Source organism: Nycticebus coucang, chromosome 3 (genome assembly GCF_027406575.1).
Source record: "Nycticebus coucang isolate mNycCou1 chromosome 3, mNycCou1.pri, whole genome shotgun sequence".
In the NCBI taxonomy this organism is placed as follows: domain Eukaryota; kingdom Metazoa; phylum Chordata; class Mammalia; order Primates; family Lorisidae; genus Nycticebus; species Nycticebus coucang.
This window is the reverse complement of record NC_069782.1, coordinates 14,364,496-14,386,982: the sequence shown is the minus strand read 5'-3', so window position 1 is coordinate 14,386,982 and position 22,487 is coordinate 14,364,496. Positions and strand designations below refer to the sequence as shown.

General features: G+C 44.8%; 1 protein-coding gene across 3 annotated transcripts in view; it reads right to left on the bottom strand.

Annotated features, from left to right (window-relative positions):
* The window catches only part of LARGE1 (LARGE xylosyl- and glucuronyltransferase 1), a 559,980-nt gene that overhangs the window by 137,228 nt on the left and 400,265 nt on the right, over positions 1 to 22,487 (bottom strand). For all 3 annotated transcript variants that reach the window (XM_053583761.1, XM_053583762.1, XM_053583763.1), the window contains one exon: positions 993 to 1,097. In XM_053583761.1, coding sequence (XP_053439736.1) covers positions 993 to 1,097 — 105 coding nt within the window. The remainder of the gene's footprint in view (positions 1 to 992; positions 1,098 to 22,487) is intronic.

Below are 22,487 nucleotides of genomic sequence, written 5' to 3'. Positions count from 1 at the left end.
CACTCTGTGGGGTCACAGACTGGGCCCCATATCTGGCATAAGGCCTCATGCCCAGTAAGAATTCAAGGCAGTTGGTGAATAAGAGTTGTTGAATGGATGAAAGACACCAATAACAGATGCAAAAGAGGAGAAGCGAGTTGGGGCCAGTAACAAGGGAGAGGAGTGGGTTTGATTTCAGACACTGGGGCTGGAGAGCGATGCTCCTCACCAGTGCTGATCACCAAACACGTCTGCCTCTTCTCCTGCCAGACACGGTAGCTGCGCTTGCCCACACCCCTGCAAGGGAGGAATGGCCCTGGGACATGTTTAGCTCAGAGGTCCTCAAACTTTTTAAACAGGGGGCCAGTTCACTGTCCCTCAGACTGTTGGAGGGCCAGACTATAGTTTAAAAAAAAAACTATGAACAAATTCCTATGCACACTGCACATATCTTATTTTGAAGTAAAAAAACAAAACGGGAACAAATACAATCACACCAGTTTGAGGACCCCTGTTTAGCTAATGAAATATGAGCAGAAATTGTGTCACTTCTGAAAGAAGAGGCAATACGATTTCTGCTACTTTCCCACTGAAATATGGAAGTTTGCCTGGAGATGCATCCTGAATGCCTACCGTGAACACAGATCCTTGTAGACCTAAAGTAGAAACGTCCTGGGATCAAGAAAAATAAATCTCTGTTGTGGCAAAAATCTGAAATATTGGGGTGTTGTTTGGTATTGCAGAATGATCTATAGTCTAGATGATGTATCCAAAGAACCTCATCGTTACCCTAGAAAGATGTTCAGTCTGGTAAGACTGCCAAGGTCCAACAGCCACCCTGCCCATAGCCACAGGTCCCTTAGGAAGTAACTGCCAACTGTCTACTCACTGCCCACTGCTGAATTCAAGCTGCCAGCTGGTCTTCTGCTGGCTTTTGTTCCCTCTTCTCCCCCAAGGAAGGGGCACTGAGCCCCACGTCACACTCTGTAACCCTGAGCAATGCCACCCCTTACCTGTGTTGTAGCCCCTTCCAAGGGCCGGCCACGGGCGGTGGTTTTTCCACAGGTTTCCAAGGTACCAGTCACTCTGATTCTCTACCAAGCCCAGAACCTGCTGACCTGTAAAGTACAGAGAATACAACATCTTAAAAGAAGTCAAGACATCCATGCTTAGGGACTGTTGATCACACGATACAAATAATGGCAAATCATCACAACAGCAGCTTTCATTGACTGGGGGGTTTTAATAGGTGCCAGGCCCTGATCTAAGAGCGTAACCTACACAAACATGTTTAGTTCTCACAATTAGGTGGACATTTTTATTATCTCCACTTTATACGGAGGAAATGGAGGTTTTAGGACGTTAATTCATTTGTGTAAGGTTACCCAGTTAACTTGTGCTAAAGCCAGAATCCAAAACCATTCATCCATCCATCCAATCATTCATTCATCCATCCATCCATCCAATTATTCATCCATCCATCACTTATTCATTCATTCATTCATTCACATATTCACTTCCTAACTCGAGGAACACATATTTATTGACAGACATATTACTCTTCCAGTATTCCAATTCTGCTAATTCCTGCTGTATATTATTAATAATTTACAGGCTTTCTGGGCATGGGCTGAGATTGTTTTCTCACATCAAAGAGGAAGAATTACCCCTGTTTTATGAGGTCAGAGCCCACAGGGAAGAGCCCCTCTTTGCCAATTTCTTCTAGAGTTTTTGCTGTCACACTCACTGCTTCCTCTAAAACAGATCTATCTGTGTCAACAAGCATACTGCCAGCACAGGAGTGTTATTTAGAGGAACCACTGTTCCTCTGCCCACAGCACTGGGCTTTGATGTTGGCCTCAGTCTCCGGCACATCTTCGCATCTTAGGTGAGTCAGTCTTGCAGTCAATTTCTTAAGGTGCTGATGTCTCTGGCCCTGGTGATTCAGAGCATCAGATCCACCTGGTCTCCTTTAAACCACTTGCTGCTGCCACGTGTAGAAGGTCTTTGCCTGGAATCACCAACACCATGTTTACAGCCTAGGAAACTGAGGCTTACAAAGGACCAGTGATTTGCACAGGTAGTGATGGAGTGAGGACCTAAGTCTACCTTTGTCTTTCACACACATTCTTTCCACTGTCTCAGCGCATCACTTCTTACCTTTACAACAAACGTTGGAGTCAAGAATTATAAATCAGCATTTGTATAGAAAGGGAAACCGAGGCTTCGAGAGTTTAAATAACTTGCAGAGGTCACACAACTAATAATTACTCTTGTCCTTAGCTAACCTCATGTCCACTGGAGTTAACTCCTTGTAATGCTGGCCAATCTGAGAAATAATGACCTTTCGGACCACATAAAAGCCCAGCAGCATGTTAAGAAAACACAATGGCTCTCCTGGAACACCACGCTGGGTGATATAGAACCTCCTTGGTATGATGACAGCTCCCTGAAATGATGGCCTGTGGGTTTGGTGTAATTTATTTGATCAATTTATCGAGCTCCTATCTAAATCATCACCCCAGCACAAATACATAAATTAGAGGCATGGGAAAAATACTACACCCACTTTGTCACTGTGTGCGATCACATCTAAAACTTGTAGAATTCCTCAGAAAAACATATCACCAATTCAGGGAGCATAAGGGCCGATCAATTGCATGTGCAACAAGCTTGGGACATTTGTGCAGAACTATTACATCCGAAAGGCATGATGCCCTTATCTGAGAAAGCTGTGGGCCAGGTCCTGCTGCCATGGCTTAGCGAGAGACCTCATTTAACAACCTCACCCCGAGAATGGGGTGCAACAGGGAGGCACAGTCTTGGGTGAGATGGAACAGAATCCTTAAGGACCCCATGTTGGTATCGCGATGTTTTTAGGCATGATAAAGTGTGTCAGGCACTCAGAACTGATGAAAGGGGAATGATCTTTTGTTGAATTGAGGTGACCATCTGAATTTCAAGGAAGGTCATCTTCAGATATCTGGAAGTCCAAATTCTATATCATGGCATCTCATGCCATTGAGGGAAACCTCTATCTACCCCTTGAGACAAATCCTCTATTAGCCACGCTTCACTCCTGCCCAAGAAAAACGCATAGTTTTCTTGCCTGTGTCCTCACCTGTGTCTGTCTCACCCAGCTCTCCCTCAGCAGGAACTGCCCTTGTCCCCAGCAATATCCACCCGTGATCCTCCCAAGGCCCATCTCTACCGTAAAGCCTTTTATGAATAACCCCAAGTTACTTCATCTTCACTCCCAACTTAGAGGGAAGACACCCCTACTTAGCACATCCTACGGGTGTTTTTGCTATCAGCTGATTAACACCCTTTAAAGGATAAAATGGGTAATATTTAGACATACTCACATCTCCTTTGTAAATATCTATTTCCTGCCTTCGTCTAAGGGCAAGAAGTGTGTAGTATCTAACATACAGTAGGTGGTTTAATAAATATCTACTAAATAAATGACATCTGTTGGGTAAATCTCTCCTGATTGGGAAGCCCAGTAATGGCAGTGTGTGCTAGTGTCCCCACATTTCTGGAGCAGTGAATCATTCCCCTCTCTCTTCAGTCCCCACCATCCGTGTACCTTCCACTCAGCATCTGTCATCCTGCATGGAAAATGGCAGAGAGGGTAGCGGACCCTTCAAGCGTCTTTTACTTTAGGTGCTCCGTGTACGGTTTGAACTCAAGGTCTTAATGTGAATTGACCTGGTTAACGTTAAGTCATGTTACCCCAAAGAATAACATCCAAATTCCTCTTCTCTCAATCTATACCCTGCCTGCATTTCTTCTGATGGTAGCACATATTTCTTTCACATATGCCAATCCTCTTTTAAAATGTTAAAAAAAAAAAACCCAGCAACATCATATTTGTGATTTTGATACCCATTGGTTGAAAAAAAAAAAAAACAACCCAAATTAATAAATAGCTACTAACACTTCAGTTTGCTTTGTTTAAATGGATTCATTAGCTGCTCTATCAATTATCGAAACAATAGCATAGCAATTTTGCTTAGCCACTCAACAGTGTTGGGTTTTGCCATGTGAGCTTGTGAATTCCCTGAGCCAACCGTTCCAATGCGGCACCACCTGCAAAGATCTGTATCTGTGGGCAGGGAACCACGTACGGCAATATAGCAAGGTATGAAGAGTACAGTTAGAGTCACGTGGACTGGATCCCATTTCTAGCCCTGCTACTTTCTGGCTCGGCAGTCTTGAGAAAATTGCTTAACTTCTCTCTGTCTTGATATCTAACTCTCATGGCTGTTGTCAACTTCACATATTTAAATGACCTCATTTCTAGGAAGTGTTTAGAACAGAAGCTGAAACCGTAAGCACCGGGTACGTGCTGGCTCTGTTTCAGCATCATTGTCCAACCTAATCTGTAAGTTTCTGCAAGAGAATGAGTTCATCCACATGGTTTTCTTTGAAGGGCACAACAACCAGACCATTCCAGAATGTTTCTTCTTGGAGTCTGAGGACTGTCTGCTTCAGAAACCCATGTGGTTCTTGCTAAATGTATAGACTCCTGAGCCCCCACCTGGAAGTCAGCTATTAGTGGGAAGCAGCTTTCCCTTATTTCTGTGGTTTCTAGAAGGAGGCTTCTACCACCAACCCTGTCTCTTTCCCATGAGTATGGAAGGAGTTACCTGACAGGGAGTTTGAGAGAAATCCAGGTTTATGGCGTTTTTCCTCTTCCTCCATTCCTTCTTCCAGGAGCCAGTGTGCCAACAGACAGCCCACTGTTAATCTTCTCTTTCATGCTACAAGTTTCAGATGATGGGCCCCCGCCTGGCCTTAAATTGCCTAGCACTTCCTATGACAGGGAGGAGGACAATTCCAGCTGTGGGTTTTGGTGTTAGAAATAGCCACTGCAGATGCACTAAGGTGGAGTCCTCCAAGTCACTTTCATCAGTAAGGTGACATTTTGTTTTTACTCTAAATTGGTTCAGTACCTGGGGTATATGTGTGTCTAATAGGATAACAGCATATATTTATTCCCTCATAACCCCAACACTTCCGAATAAGAATTCTGGCCATGGGGGTCTAGTAATTTGCATTTAATAAAAACAACTCCCTAGGTAATTTGCATCACATTACATTGCCAGAACTGTTCATTATAGTCTGGAAGGTCTGTTCTTGCTTTAACCAGGTTTCAGGTACACCTGCAGGACCCCTGGCACACAATAAACTCGTGCGGTGTCTAAACTTAGCTCATAAACCAGCAGAATTCAGCACCGGTCTCCAGTTCGGTACTTCTGGAATACAGTAATGAATGCCAGAGCCAGACGGCCTGGGTTCAAATCCTGGTCCCTCTGCTCACCAGCTGTGTGACCCTGGACAAGTTGCTTCATCTCTATTCTTGCATCTTCATTCATTTGTAAAACGGAGTTAATAAACAGTCCACACGTCAATGAATACATTTATTTCCCCTAGGTACAAGGTTATTTATGAAAATGAAGTTTTGTTCTATGTTTATTTACACATTACTGCTAAAAGTGCCTAGAAAACAGTGAAGTGTTCAGCAGGTGTGTACTCTTATCAGTATGCCCAGAACTCTCTGGGCCTTTATTCCGTCCCACCTGCCTGCACCTCCAGCCTCAACTGTCTCCTCTCTTCCTTAGCTGACATGGCTCCCACTTTGCCAAGACTTTGGTTCAGCTTAATAATGATAGGGGGTTTGCTTTGTGTCAGGCACCATACAAAAGACTTAGGAAGCAAAGACAGATAAAACACAGTTCTTGCCCTAGAGACAGTTAAAAGAGGAGACAGAGAAACAATTATGAAGCAGCATGGTATTTGCAATGACAGAACACCCCTAAATCAAGGGAATAAGTGGGTGACGCCTGCCTGGTATTGTAAATCTCCCCTCCTGCATCGCAAGGCAGCGCCTCCTCTCCCACGCAGATCTCCAAACTCCCAAGCTCCCCAGACCTTGTTTGATAAGGGTGCTGTCAAGGAACACCCTTCTAGGAGAGTGGTCCCTCTCCTCCTGAGTGACAGGCCATCCTCACCAGCTTCACCAATCCCAGCTCATCAGCCAGGTGACGTCTAAATCCCGGTCTCCAGAGGCCCAAGTCTAAAGCCTTAACCTTGATAATGAAAATACACCTTCAGCCTGCCGTCCATTAAGAAGCAGAACTCCCTGGGGATTCCCCTTGGGGAGATGACATGGTTGCCATGGTGTGCTGGCCCACTCGGCACTCTGCACCGCCTGTCTCATCTTCTTAGGAGTTATTATAATAAAACACTGCGACTCACGGAAAAGGCTTTGTCATTGTTTTCCGTGCTGGGCCTGTGGTTATGATTAAGTACGCTGTTCTCCGTCTTCCTTACTCTAGGCACAAGTTAACTTATGAAAATGAAGCTGTCTTCGCTGCTTATTCATACATCACCACTAACAGCCAGACAAGAGCAAACAAGCTTGCTATTCTGCTGGGGCCCTGGTGTCAGTGTCACCAGCCAGCAGACGGATGGCTCTATGCTGGGAACTCCTCTCGCGCCCTCCTTCCGCTGCTTTTGGCTCTTCCTTGCTGCTCAGGGGAACCAAGAAGCAGAGAATGATGGTGCTTCCACATGGCACATCAGACATGGACAGGTAGGACTGAGCATTGGCCACCAGGTAGGAGGAAGGTACCATGATAAATTAGAAAGACGAAGGGTTGTAAAACCATGTCAACTAGGGGGTTCGAACTCTACTTCAGTATGGTGTGACCAAAGTATAACTTCCTAAGGCTCAGTGCCTTTATCCTAAAAGGTTAAGAATAAAATCTACCTCTTACCTGCAAAAAGAGACATGCAGAGTGAATGTGGTAATACATACAAAGTGCCTGGGGCTCAGGGCAGATGCTCAGCTAGAGGCATTTCTCCCCCTCCCTTGTGAGATGCCATTGTTCATACAGTCCAGGTTTTCCCATCCAGGTGTTGACAGTAGCTGCAGATCTGGCCCCACTGCCCCTTCCATCCCAACCCTGCTGTCCCTGGCTCCCTTCCTAGTCCACCCTGTTGAAGCCTTCAACATCTGTGACACTAACTCTTGGTTGCTTTCCTCCCTCTGAACATCCTTCCCATACTTCCCCTCACATGGCAGTGCTCCCAGACTCCCGTGTGTGGCCCCTTCTCTCCACAGACGATAGGATCTACTCCAGTGGCGCCCATCCCACTCGCTGCACCAACCTCCATCCTCAGCTCAGACTTCTTTCCAGAGCACCCTACTCTTCCATCTACCTGTCAGCCCAGCCCACTCACCTCATCTGCCTGCTCCACAATGACCTTCAGCTCAGGTTGACCAGAACCAAATCCTCTGCCCATTTTGTTCGTGGGTAGCATCAATATCTAACTTGTCCCAGAAGGTAGAATCAACCTTGGACTCAACCCTGACCCCTCCCTCTCCTTCCTCATACCCTCGCCATAACCAAGTCCTGTAGATTTGACCTACAGCATATTTCTCAAATCCATCCGGGCCCTTGTTCTACCGTGACCTTATCATCACCTGGACTCTTTGGTTACTTTAGCGGATTTGGGCCTTATCACCTTTCATGGGGTAGCCCCTTGCTTTTCCAGTCTGCTCACCCAGCCATAGAAATATTTTGAAAGTACAGATTTGTTCCAGCTCCATCCATGTAAACGTGAAAGAGGTAAAGTCTCCATCTTTCTTTAAGGCTGCATAATATTCCATGGTGTACATATACCATAATTTATTGATCCATTCGTGGATCGATGGAACATATTCTTCTTAGTAAAGTGTCTCAAGAATGGAAGAAAAAGTACCCAATGTACTCACCCTTATTATGAAACTAATGTAGGACCTTCACATGAAAGCTATATCCCAGTTATAACCTAAGAATAGGGAGAAAGGGGAAAGGGAGGGGAGGGAGGGGGGAGCGAGGGGTAAGGAAGGGGATTAATGGGATTACACCTGCGGTGCATCTTACAAGGGTATATGTGAATCCTAGTAAATGTGGAATGTAAAGGTCTTAGCAAAATAACTAAGAAAATGCTACAAAAGCTATGTTAACTAATGTGATGAAAATGTGTCAAACGATCTATGAACCAAGTGTATGGTGCCCCATGATCATACTAATGTACACAGCTATGGTTTAATAAAAATAAAAAAATAAAAAAAAAGAAAGTACAGATTTGTTGATTTTGCTTCTTTTATTAAAAACCTTAAATGCTCCTGGGTCCTGTAGTGTGGACGGCTAGATGAATGAACAGAGAAATAAATGACCGAATGAATGAAAAATAAATTTTACCCACACCCTCCCAGTCTGTCTCATCTGAAACATCTGAAACTGGTAAAGTATAACCAATGGGGTGAAAATGGATGAGTACTAGTTAACCTCTCCAGGCAAACAGCAGGTAAACATGGCTCAGCTTTGATCTGTAGGATGCTTTAGGTAACGTCTCTTCTTTTCTAGCTCCAGGAAGGCTCCTGGATGCACAGAAGGCCACCAATCCCCGCTACATATCGCATCACCTGGGTGAATACGCAAATGTTAAAACCAGAGGCTGTCCTGAGTATCAAAAGAGAACCGTGCCCTTTCAACCTCATACTTATTCTAATAAGCTATTTTGAAGTAGAAAAGCCTTTGGTAGTTCCATTCAGTGTGTGTCTGAGTACAGGGTACCCATGAATAGGTAAACATACAGTATCACATTACCATTTACTAAACATCCTGAAAGAACCACTGCATGCCTCCAGGTGCACCTGGCTAGTCATCAGCATGGAATAATAAAACATCTTCTGAGAAGATGTGCACAAAAGGGTATTTACACAACCCTGAATAGGCTGGAAAGGATGCTTCTGAACGTGCACGCTTCACAGTTCTTACTTTGCAGCTCAGCTCCTGCTCAACGCACCCTAGAATCAGAGAGGCATGCAGGTGAGCTGTGAAGATGCAGTGATCTATTAGCACAGATGAAGCCCAGGAAGGGGAGCGAGGGGTTTATGAACACAGTAAATAGAAGAGGGAGGCCTCCAGCTCTGACTTAGAGCTCGGGTTTCTTCTATGCATCTCAAACTCTTCTATAAACCTGAATATATATCATTCTCTGTCTGGTTTAAATTCCATCTCTTCTACCCTTGATAGGTAATCTGAGTAAACTATTTCATGAGGCTTCACTGGGGCTCCTAACCAGGTTTATGGATCCCAAGCTCCATGTCCTACAAAAGACATCTATGTACTCAGATTAATTGTCATTCCGTTTGATTCTGTGGGTTTTAGTTACTTGATGAAGCACCCCTGTCCTAATTTATTCATTGTTGAGCCCTGTGTCACTTGGTGAGAAATACTCTACCCGATCTCTATGGCTGAGGGCAAATGCCTTCTAGGAGGAATTATTAATAGAATCTGTGCCACTCTGGAAAGAAGAATTAGGCTGAATGCATAAAGATCAGAGGCAGATAGATTCTGCTTATTATAAGCAAGAGCACAAGTAGCCATTATAATTTACCAAAACAGAAACGAGCTCCCTTTCTAGGGAGAAGTTTCCCATCTTGGGAATGGCTGTGGAAGAGGCTGCATGAGTCATCCGGCACCCGCAGGTATTTCTGGAATCCCCATCCTGCACCAGGCTCTGTGCCGGCTGCCAGAGACACAGCAGTGAAGAAAACAGGCCCATACTCTGCCCTTTTGGATTTTATCTTTACAAAGAGCTTCTCCCATGATTTGGCTCCAATCTGCCAGATTCCACCTCCATCTCCCTGAAGCAGATTCTCCTGGGTGGGGCCTAGGAAATGATGCAAGGCAGGGCTGGGGACCTCTGTGTGTGTGGTCCCATCACCACGGCTGCTGAGGCTGGAGCTGAGTGGTGGGGGGAGGGGTGCTTTCTGCCCTGAGCAGATACCAGATTGGGTGACCTCAAAGCTGCCTTCCAACCTGATCATACGATCTCTTTATTCAAAGCCAACGATGAGTTTTCTCAACATCCTTGTCATGTTGGACAACGCCCATGTTCTTCTAGCTGTGCTGTGAGGTTTTCAGGTGTCATCACAGATACCTTACAACCACCCCGTGAAGTGGGCCCTATGCTTCTTTTTATCTTTCAGAAGGGAAACTGAAGTGTGTAGAGGGAAAGTCACCGGTGAAGGTCTAGTGGCTACAAGCCACAGCAAGGGGGGGCTTCTTGCATTCCAGCCTCACAGCTGCAAAATCCCATGTATGTTCATCCCACACTCACAGTTAGGAATAATCCTCAAAGCATTTCTCTCCCAGGGAAAGGACTACGGTTGGCCCCACCAGGGGAAAGGATCAAAGGTCACAGACAGGATAGGTAGAAAGACCGGTCAAGGCATGTTTGAGCAGCCCACTGGCTCCTGTCCACACCGCTGCCTGGGACTGCAGGCAGGAAAGAGTCTGGCATACTCTGCAGAGTTCTCCGGTGCTCATGGGGGCAGTCTGAGTTTAATCACCCTCAGCATTAATCCTAGTGCACTGAGCTGAGGACTCATCCTACCCAGGGCACCCAGGGAGAATAGAAAAAGAAAGCCTAGGACTCAGAAAAGAATATACAATCCAATAAAAGTCCAGATAATGATCCCATCTGCCAAGAACAAGTCCCCTCCCCACCCCAAATCCCCAAGACATCCCCAAATGGGCCCACATTAACTTAATTTACAGTTGAAAACTCCTGCTCAATCTCAAATAATGATTTTTCTTTTCTTCCTTCGGTGATCTTTGGTCCTTGGAAATGGGAAAAACTAAAAAAGGAACGCAGAGCTGCTGGGCTCTCTTCCAAGACTGCTTTTATCACACCGGCTCCCAGGACGCGTGGCTGCTGTCACCTCGAAGATAGGCCTCTGTGAGGGAAGCGGACCTGGCTGTGGTCCAGCTACAACCTCTATGTGTGGACATTTTGGATCTGTCTCTTTTTAAAAACACAATTTGTTGGCATCTTTTGAATACTTTGCTCACAGATGCTCCTTTGACTTGTTATGAACACTGCCTAGGAGCAATTGTTTGATTTCCCCTCCTGGGGTTAGAGAAAAAGCACTGTCTGTACAACTGTAAGCCCAATATTTAAGTTCTGGCTTTTCCAGTTATTAACTGTGTGATCTGGGCCAAACTACTGGATTCTCGAGTCTTAGTTTTTGTTTTTATTTTTTGGCATGGATAATAGTAAAATTCACCTTAGCTCTATCATAAGATCGCTTTGATAGTAAAAGAAAAAGTTAGATTGTATAATATAGTTCAACTTTGATTAGGTGATATCACTATTACCAAAAATTTCTGGGTTTTACATAGTTATTGCTTAATTTTTTTGCTCTCATAGCATTTATGGGATTAAAACATTATTACTCATGGATGCTTTATTTAACGGGAGGCTGGATGTCACATGGAGTTCATGCTCTGAAACAGCCTGGGAGGTGAAAGTCGCCAATAGTGGCCCTTCCATGGTGAAGAAGCATCAAAAACTTGAGCAGAAAATCTCTTTGTATTTTTAAGGCTGATCCTCAGGCAGATTATAAAGATTTAGTATTTCTTGCTGAATGAGGAAGGAAGTGGGGGGAAATTCAAAACAGAGACTAAAGGGATAAAGATACACTGGCCTGGGACTACCCAGTATAGGGTTAATCAAATGTATATATTTCAAAGATCTCTGTCATCACTGTGAGATAGTCATTCATCTATTCAACAAATAGTCACTGCAGGTGTCCCAGAGTCTGGCAGCATGAGGGGCTGAGATGGGCCCTTCCCCCAGTGGAGCTAACAGTTTTACAGGTGTATTACCCTGTACTACACGGGCTGACATAACAAACTACCACAGACTAGGGCAGCAGTTCTCGACCCACAGGAACTGTATTAAAGGGCCGCCGCATTAAGAAGGTTGAGAACCACTGGACTAGGGGGTCTAAACAACAGAAATTTATTTGCTCATAGTACTGGAGGCTGGAAATCCAAGATCAAGATGTGGCAGGATTGGCAGGGCCCAAGGCCATTCTCCCTGGTCTGTAGATAGCTGTCTCCTCCCTGTGTCTTTATCTGATCTGCAGACTAATCCCCTCTTCTTATGAGGACACCAGCAGATAAGGGCCCACCCTCATGACTCCATCTCACCTTCATCACTTCTTCTTCTTTTTTTTTTTTTTTGAGACAGAGTCTCACTTTGTTGCCCTCAGTAGAGTGCTGTAGCATCATAGCTCACAGCAACCTCAGATTCCTGGGCTCAAGTGTTTTCTCTTGCCTCAGCCTCCCAAGTAGCTGGGACTACAGGTGCAAGCTACAATGCCTGGCTATTTTTAGAGACAGGATCTCGCTCTTGCTCAGGCTGGTCTCCAACCTCAGGCAATCCACCACCTTGGCCTCCCAGAGTGCTGGAATTACAGGTGTGAGCCACTGAGCCGGCCCTTAATCACCTCTTTAAAGACCCTATCTCCAAATACAGTCATATTCTGAGATACTGAGATTAGGGTTTCAACCTAGAAAGTTGGGGGGATGTAATTCAGCTGATAACATACGGTGGGGTACTAAACTATACCAACCAATGTGGACTGTGACCCGAAAAGGCCTCAGAGGTCCAGGTGCTGAAAGATGGGACATTAGACAAGGCAGTACCAAGGAAATAAGGATCTATTTATTTTTATTTTTACTTTGAGACAGAGTCTTACTCTGTTGTTACAGGTAAGTGCCATGGTATCATAGCTCACAGCAACCTCAACCTTCCAGGCTCAGTCATCCTGACTTTTTCTGTGAGTCGCTCTAACAAATTATCAAAGCTGATGAGGATGCTATGGGAGCCCAGGCCACAGACGTGTGGGTCAGCTGGCCGGATGTGTGTGACGGGCCTTGGAAGTGGGCACGAGGGTGGTCTTGTGGGACTGCATCCTTACCCTGTGCAGTCTGACTCTGATTCCACTGGGGGGCACAATGGAACTGGATGAACTGGTTGTCGTAGGATACCTAGTGATGTCTGGGCAGAATCTGAGCACTGGTTGGTGTTTGGATAAAAAAAACAACACTCCCAGTAGACTCCAGGCCAATGTGGCTGAGACACACAGACCAAGGAGAGGGTGGTAAGAGAGATGAGGGCAGGAGTGAGGGCTGGGGCTAGCCAGAGGGGGTTTCTCCACACAGAACAAGCAGGGGACACACCCAAAGGGCACAGGCAGGCAGGACCACCTGCTGCAGAACTCCAGGGCAACGTGGGAACAGAGGGGGACGTGAATGGTGCCCCTCGGGCTGGTGCGATGGAGTGGTCAGAATTCTGTCTGGACCACAACATTCTTACCTCTGGGTGGAGAAGGATCAGCAGACTTGGAGAGAGTAGAAATGAAAGGCTTATTTTTCGTTGTTTCTTAACATTGGATTCACAAGCCTGTAGAGGAGGGGAGAGCGAAGGGCTGGACACACAGTGCCTGGTCAACATACTCTTGTGCTGGGGACCCACCTGTGCCTAGACTGCCTGCCTCCCTTATCATTAGGCCGGGGCCCTCAGGGAAAGGGCACGGCTCTCTGTGGACACTCTCACAGCTTCAGCGTCACCCAGGGCAGGGCTGCAAACTGGGGAGAGCCTCCAAGCAACCTCTTCCTGCTCGCCCAGTGGTGGTCACGAATTAGCAACAACCTGGCCTGTGTCAATGCTGATCAGTCTCTGGGAAAGAGGTGATAAAGGCAACTTCAAAAAATTACTGCAGTGTATGTCCTGGGACGCAGAAGAGGGGCTGCTGCTGGGCTGTGGGTGAGTCCCCAGGAGCATGTGGGACTGAACCGCTGGAGCCAAGGTAGGTGCCAGCGCCTCCAATCAGCCAATCAGCAGAGGGAGGAGGAGGAAGGGCAGGTGGGGTGGGGCGGATGGGAGGAGCAACCCGCTTGGCAGGTGCACTCACGCCCGCCCAGCAGTTGGTGTGAGAAGAGCCCCAGAGTGACAGTGCGGTGATGACAGCCTTAAAGGAGATCAAAGGGCCGACACACACCACGCCTGGGATGAACCTCAGAAACCTCAGGCCAGTGAAAGAAGCCGGACACAAAAGGTCACAGAGTACGCGATTCTTTTCAGATGACATACAGGCAGTCTCTGAGTTACAAACATCCGCCTCACCTACAACGTGTACTTACAAGGGAGGCTATTACAGTAAGTCCCCCAAGTTACAAGCATCTGACTGATTTATGGCTCGCACTTACAAACAGAGGCTATTAAAGGTCATAGGTAAATGTGCCTGTTCCAACTTACATACAAATTCAACTTTAGAACAAACTTACAGAACCCATCTTGTTTGTAACCTGGGAACTGCCTGGTATACAGTACAGGTAAATCTGGGGAGACAGAAAGCAGAGCGGTGGTAAACCGGGGGGACTGGAGAAAGGGAGCGGTGGGGTGGTTATGTGATGGGGTGGGGGTGTTTCCTTGGGGCAATGAAAAAGTCTTGGAACTAGAGCGAGCAAGTGGCTGTACAACCTCAGGAGGACAGGAAATGCTGCTTAACTGCACAGTTTAAAATCGGTCAAAATTATGTGAATTTAGCCTTAGTAAAAAATGATGATGGTAAAGCTAAAGTGAAAGTAATACTTGGAGGTAATGGATATGCTAATTAGCTTGATTTAGTTATTCCACAATGTACATAAATACCAAAACATCGGGTTGTACACTGTAAATATTTATAACTTATCAGTTGATTAAAAAATAAGCTAAAAAAGAAAATCATACTTGGAATGATAATATTCTCATGTAGTTCATCTCATTTCATCTGCACCACAAGTGCTAGGGTTCCCAGGACCCCGTTTTCAGAGCTCTCCTAGTCGCTACCCACCTCTGTGTCCCAGGTGGTCCCCTCTGGAACACTGTTTTTACTATGACCTGCATGTGGATAACTTCAAATGTCTATCTCCCGGCTGACCTCTACGTTGAGTTTCAAAGTTACAAATTCAGCCACCCTCCTGATCCTTCTACTCTAGACATCTACAATGATCTCAGACTTCCCAGATCCCACATCAAATTCTTATTTTTTCTCCTCTACACCTGCTTTTCTCCCAGCCATCCTCCTATTGGTAAATGACTATTTGTTCTGTCCTTTAAACTGGAAATTGTGGAGTCACTCTCCTTTCCTCCTCAACTTTAGTAAGTAGAATGAAATTCAAGGAAATTTACCTATTTTAAATGTAGTTTAACAAATTTTGGTAATCAACTGGAATCATGTTACCATCACCACCATCAGCAGACAAGACTGTTCAAGGGCCTGGGGTTTTCTTGAGGTTTCTTTCAGTCAATCCACTTCCCAGAACTCTGGCTCCAGGAAACCATTGATTTTCTTTGTATCTCTAAAGTTTGGTCTTTCCCAGAATTTAACATACATAACTTACAATCATAGTGCAGTGAAGTAAGAAAAAAAAATGAACGAAAGACTTATATAATCGTACAGCATACAGCTTTTCCTGTTTGGCTTCTTATACTCAGCATAATGTTTTGAAAGCCATCCAAGTTGTTATGGGTATTAATATAATATCCATTCTTCTCACTAAGTGGTATTATGAGGTATAGATATACCATTATTTGAGTGGAATAAAGACTTTGGTTTTCCCTAAATTAAGATAGAGTTCCAAGCTGGAGATGTGGGCCTCATCGGACCATGAATGGTATTTAAAAATTTAGAGTTCATTTTTTAAAAAGGCTAATGGAAAGGAAGACCAAGGCAAGCAAGATGGGTCCCCCAGGGCTGAGCAGAGGAGGAAGAGAAGGCAAAAAGGAATCTGCGTAACCTCCCTGTACACCAGCAGAAGGGTGCTCTGTGGCGGGGGTAAAGGGCAGCCAATCTACAGGCGCCAATTTCAGACTATCCACATACAGGTCTTTCTAGATCTGAAATTTACAATCATGCACTCTGACTCCAGAATCTGTATTACTACCTGTAGCTACAACCTTGTTTTGTCCACAAGATGCTCCATTGATGGTGAGATATATCACTGGGCTCTGTAACAAGGTCTCTAGTTTACTCTCTCCCACGTGGGTTGAACTGCACGGTGTTCCACGTGTGCCGGTGGATAGGAATCCTTAAGGAAAGGAATCAATTCTCAGTCTTTTCCCATGAAACAATGTGCTGGCCAAGCCAGTCCACTTCTGAAGGACAGCTGAGCCCCAAACCACATTCCTCGTTGCCAGTGACCTGGGCCCACTGCTCAAGCAGAGGACTGTGCCCCTCGTGTTTAGAACTGCTCTACGGTGTCAGGCAAACTCTTGCACTGAAGACGAGGCTTTCGTATTTTTTAAGAGACCTGGTGCAGCATCACAGTACAGGAATCAAAGCCACAAAGGCCTGTAGGACATTTCAGATCCACTTTCTCATTTGAATGATGAGAAAAATGGGACATTAATAGCACCATGTTAATTAATAGCACCCCAGGCCCTTGAACAGTCTTGTCTGCTGATGGTGGTGATGGTAACATGATTCCAGTTGATTACCAAAATTTGTTAATGTAAAGTTATGATGTGTTTAAAAGTATCACCCTTAGAAAAACCTTGGTACTCATCCACTCCAACCTTTTCATCATATACTGAATTGCTGTAAGGGAAATGATATTCTTAAGATCACACAGCAGAATGGAGGCCAGAATCTTTGTTTCTTAACAATGATGCACTTATCAGCCACTGAGCGTCAGCCTGGGGATGAAGGCTGCTGAAATCAGTAGTAAGATGGATCCTGGCTTTCTTCAGGCCATGCCACAAGGCTTTTCCCAGCTAACACCTCCAAGCACTGAAGAGCAACACACCACAGACATAAACCACTGGCAGAGACTTAGGAAAGTCCAGAAGCACTTCTCTGAGTCTGCTCGTGGCTGACCTTCTGGGAGAGAATTCACCCTTAGCAAGCTAAGGATGACACCCAGATCACGGTCAGCTAAGGGTCTTCTCCTGGCTGGTGCTAAATCACCAACAGGAACAATGCATAGTCTTCTTAGTAAAGTATCTCAAGAATGGAAGAAAAAGTGTCCAATGTACCCAGCCCTACTATGAAACTAATTTATGTCTTTCATATGAAAGCTATAACCCAGTTATAACCTAAGAATGGGGGAATGGGAGAGGGAGGGTGATTGGTGGGATTACACCTGCGGTGCATCTTACAAGGGTACATGTGAAACTAAGTAAATGTAGAATACAAATGTCTTAACACAATAACTAAGAAAATGCCAGGAAGGCTATGTTAACCAGTGTGATGAAAATGTGTCAAACGGTCTATAAAACCAGCGTATGAAAAAAAAAAAAAAAAAAACCAGCGTATGGTGCCCCATGATTGCATTAATGTACACAGGTATGATTCAATAAAAAAAAAAAGAAACAATGCATAAGACCTTGCCTGTTAATAGTTTTGATATCTCTTCTGATAGAGGCTAAATAGAGGTATCCAAGTTCAGGGTAGAAAATGAGGTTGTCTGGTAAAGTTACAGAGAGGGGGGTGGGCAGCAGGATGAGAGAGCAAGAGAGGGGAGGCATTTGCCTGTGAGTCAGTGACCACTACGTGTAAGCAAAGAACACTCGGCTACAAGAAGCTCTTAACAAAGATCCAGAGACAGCGTCCCAATCTAATCCCCTCATTCACTCACTCAGCTATTTGTTTATTCATCCACTTATTTATATTTATTGGTATGCTCATTCATTCACCCATTTATTTACTCATTCATTCCCCCAACAGTTATTTATCGAGAGTCAATTATATATCAGGCATTGTTCTAGACCACAAATATTAAAAAATGAAACAAAAGTAATAGAATAACAAACATCAAAGTGAAATGTCAGAGATATCAACTGCCAATCGTAGCACTTAAGGAAACTGGACATTCCATATTTAGGTTAATAACCTAATAGAGACAGGGAAACATGCAAAGTGGTGATAAGACGTGCCATGGAAGGGAAAGAAGATAATGGAGCGGAGAGGAGCAGGTGCAGGGCAGATGGTCTATGGAGAAGCAAGGGGCTTGGGAAGGCACAGCTGAGATGATGTTTGGGGGAAAAGGGCTTTTCCCGTGCTCAGAGCAATTGTCAGTACCAGAAGAAAGTGGGGCAGACCCAGGGAGAGGTGGTGGGGGTCAGGTCTCCGTGTGGTGGTCCTGGCACAGCCACCCCAGGGAAGCTGACTGCATACAGAGGCTGTTGTCTAGAAAAGGCATCATCTAGAAAAGGTCACCAGTTTTGTACAGAGTAGCAGGGAAAGTTGGCTAGGGGTGACATTTGTTACTTATTTAGGACTCAAGGCTGCTTGAAAAAGAATAGGTCAAAAACCATGGGCCTGTGTGGTGGATATGTCAGGAGAGCTTTTCAGAGCCGTCAAAGGGGAGACGGAATGCCCACCTGGGTACCAGAAGAGGGCTGCACAGAAGCAGCACACTCCTCAGCCCTGGAGTCTTTTACATGACACCCTCATGAAGATGGCTGCAGCCGCCTCATCTTTTTCTCTTAGTTAAAATTATTCCCATTTCAATTAATGGGTACTATAAGGCAAAAGATGCTTTTATTTTCTTTTAAAAATTTGCTTCAAGAAATTAAACTTGCACAATCTACTACCTATGACTTGTCAAAGGCCCACCGGACAGGAGTCGCTTGCAGTTGAGGGTTGTTTGAAAGGCAGCAAGGACCCCCCGAATGCTGTGTGCGTGAAGCCCCGTGCCTGGCCTCCAGCTTCCACAGAAGCAAGGATGCTGAACAGGAGTGCTGTCTAAACTCTACTGCGTTTATTCATGGTAACACTGCTGAGGACCCGGTCCCCTGCAGCATTTGACTGCTATTCCTTTGGGAAGTCCCAGGTGGGAAATTCCTTTTAAATCTGAACAACAGGATTAACATGACCTTATTGAAATGAAAAAAATATTTTCTTTTGGAGAAAGAATTCTCTCTCTCTCTCTCTTTTTTTTTTTTTTTAACTTTGGCTGCCAGGGAGCTCAGAGCTCAACTTTAAGCATCACTCATGTAAGGACATAAGAATCCCGACTCATAAATCTTGTGTCTTTTCTAACAAGTTTCCTAAAACCCTTTGTAGGATGAAATAGGCTTTAAATGCGAATTAAAAAAACAGAATGCAGGGTGGTGCCTGTGGCTCAGTGAGTAGGGCACTGGCCCCATATACCAAGGGTGGTGAATTCGAACCTGTCCCTGGCCAAACTGCAACAAAAACTAGGCCCCACCTGATGGCTTTTCTCGGTTTCTTGCCACATGGAAGAGCATCCCAGCCTGGATTTGGCATATGGGGTTTCTGAGCTAAGTATGTGTCACCCTCCTTACACTAAAGGGTGCTGTGTCTGTCACAAAACATCTAAATGTTATACTCCAACAACTATATGTTTTCCTTGCTCTTTTCCAGGAGCCTATGTGCAATGAATCCATTGACCACAGATTTGTTTACCGTAGTAATCCCAGACGCAGCAGGTACATATTGCTGTGGACAATGCGCAGATAAGGATTCTCTCCCAGTAAATATTATTCGTTTGCTTGACAGAAGGCCTGTCAGTATCAGTCTGTTCCTCAGATGTCACCAGGTTATCCATCTACTTTTCCTGGGCCCATGAAGTGCGGAAATGGATTGCAATAGATCGGGGAGCTGCTACCAATGTGTGCTGTCTTACCAGGAGTGTTTCTGTATTAACTGGTAACGCAGGGCATGCAGAAAGCTTCCTGGAATGGTAGCCTAGTGTGCTTACAGATTCCTGATTCCACCAATCAGCCTGTGTGTTGACCAAGAGTGAGTTGTGTTTGTTTCCAAACCCGTTTATGCTCGTTCTCACTGTTGTTATACTTTAGCACTCTAATATTATTTAAATATATTCATTAGGAGTGGGGAAAGAGCTGTTTCTCTGAAAACTAAAATGATTTCTTTCGAAGAACTCAACAATGGTGAGCTGCTAAAAAATTACTATTGGATGAGACGAATGGGAAAGGCAGTCCTAACAAATCCAATCGGATTCTGTGTTCTTGAGCTTGAAGAGTGCCTCTGAACACTTTAAAGAACTCAACTTGTAGACTGCATTAGGGATTTGGGAGACATGAGTTAGTGGGTCCTAACTCAGAGAAAAGTCCTTGGATCTAAAGTGCCTCAACTGAGAGATACTCCCCTGTCACACAGCCGTGGTCTGTTGGTACATTTTCTCCCTCTCTGATGGCTTTGTGACAGCTCGAGCAACTACTAGGCCAGCAACAAGCAGTAAGAAGCCAGGCCCGGTTGTTCTGAGAAAACGAAAATGTGTTATTTTATGAAATAATGTATTTCCACCAAATAATCCCAAAGGTCCCCTTAGCATTCTAACCATGAAGGATTTTACAGCTGCCAATTATTTCATAGCTGCTGAAGACCCAGGCACAACCAACGATCTCCTTTGCATCAAGAGTCTTCCATATGATCTAAGAATTCTGACCTACAGTATGTGTTGAATCAAATCAAACACTCCTCCATTTGTGGTACAGTGGATTTTTCTTCCAGACAGGCTCATTTTGGACATACTACTGTTTTAATAGTTTCTGAAACAGAAAATGTTTGGTTTGCCTGTGGCTTCTAAATCTACACCTTATCCAAGGGTGGAACAATCCCAAACATCTTACAAAGTCCTTATGCTCACGGCCTTTCTGCTTGATCTTTTCCATTTCAATTAAGCTTCCATGGACATGTCATTGAATGAAAGACATCATGGAAATGGCAGAACCTGTTAGAAACACAACCTTTTAGCTCCTGAGAGATTCAAATTCCATTGCACTTAGGCAATCGGTGAGTGACAGTGACCCAGTCACTTAAGTGTAAGGTTCCTTGTGATGAGTCATTTTAAAGAGCTTGTTCGTGGGAGCAGCTGCAGAGCTGAGCTAATGGAACTCAACATGCTGTCCCCTGACCTTTTGGAGATGTGGAAAAATGTGCCAGGTGCAAATGAAGAAGCTAGAGGGGGCCACAGAGAACGATCTGGCCTGGGGACAGGAGAGCTGATGGAGTCAAACAAGCTTCTACAACTCATAAAACTTGGGTAGACACAAGTTCCTTTATTTGTACACTTGGAAAGCCACAAGTTTGTAGCTACTCCCAACGCTCTGCACTTGGGCAAATGAGTGTGCCAACTTTTTCCTCCACTAACAGATGGTAGCACTTGTATAGATAGCGTCACGAAAGATTTAAGGACAAGCACATCTAAGAATGTACCTAATCGCAACCGTTCTGAATGTACTTTTTATTCTTTAATTCAATAAACATTTAGTGAACCATCTGTAATGGATGGTTCTTGTTAAATAAAAAAATGAGGAAGATGTATTCAAGATACAACCTCACATTTGTTACAAGAGACATTTATATGCATAAGGCACAAAAAACAATATAAAGTACACACATACAAAAATTGGAATGGAAGCTTAGTAAAATCGCATGAAAATGTTGTGAAAGAATAATTGTCTGCAACTGAAGGAGGGAGAAGAAAGCCTCAGAAGGGAGGTGGCATTTGTGTTGGGTCTAAAAGGATAAGAGTTTAGGGGACAGAGCAGGATGTCAAAGGAGGGCCTTCCAGGCTGAGGGAAGACCTCAAACCCAGCAGTCATGGTAGGGATGTGCACGGTGAAGGGCAGACTGTGTGTTCATGGAAAACAGCACAGTCCTGGTTTCAAGTCCCAGCTTAGCTACTGGCCAACTGCGTGACCTTGCTATATCCTTTAACCCAGTGGTTCCCAATCTTCCTAATGCCACAGCCCTTTAATACAGTTCCTGAACCACTGCTTTAACCTCTCAGCTTTGTTTTGCCTCTTTGTCCAGTGGGGCTAGTAAAACCTACTTGCAGTTTTTTGTAAGGACAGGGGATCATGTCTGTCAAGTATCTAGCCTGGTGCCTGACACTTTAAATTTGTTAAACCAATGAGCTGTGAATTTTTATGATTATTATTAGAAACAAAATCTAGAGACAGCTAGAAAGGAAGAGTGGGCTCAATCTGTGGACACAGGTATCTGGTCTTGACCTGAATGCAGGGCATCACTTCGCTAATAAACAGAGGGAGAGTATGAAAACAGTCCTTTATCCCTTAGGGTGCTGAAAAACCACAACGGCAAGGGTAAATATGATACATTTAAAATACATTGCTTCAATGAACTCTTCCAATAACCTCAGAAGGTAAGTATTTTCACTCCTAAAAAAAAAAAAAAAAAAAGGAAACTGAGGATCAGAGAGAGTGAAGTCCTTTTCCTGTAGTCATGCTGCAAATGAGTTATAAGCCCAGAATTTAGCGGGGCCTTCTTTGCAGCAAATGTGCACGCCTTGTGTACTCTGTCTGCTAAGCGTGGATCTGGGGAAGTAGAAAGTCTTTTCTAGGCTAGCGAAGATTAAAGTCAACCGAAGTCCTTTGCCATCACAGAGTTTGGTAGAGCTCAAGGTCATGCAAGACTAGTAGGATACAGCCTTCTGAGCGTTGTCTCCTCTACAGAATCCTCCTTGGTAGGTTTCTCTGATTTTATGATGTACTGCCAGCATGGACAGCCCACTTCACACCTTCAATAGCAAAGGAGAACAGTTCAATGGTTTGCACTGTAAGCTGAGCCATGGTGGCTCTGACCATGCAGTGGG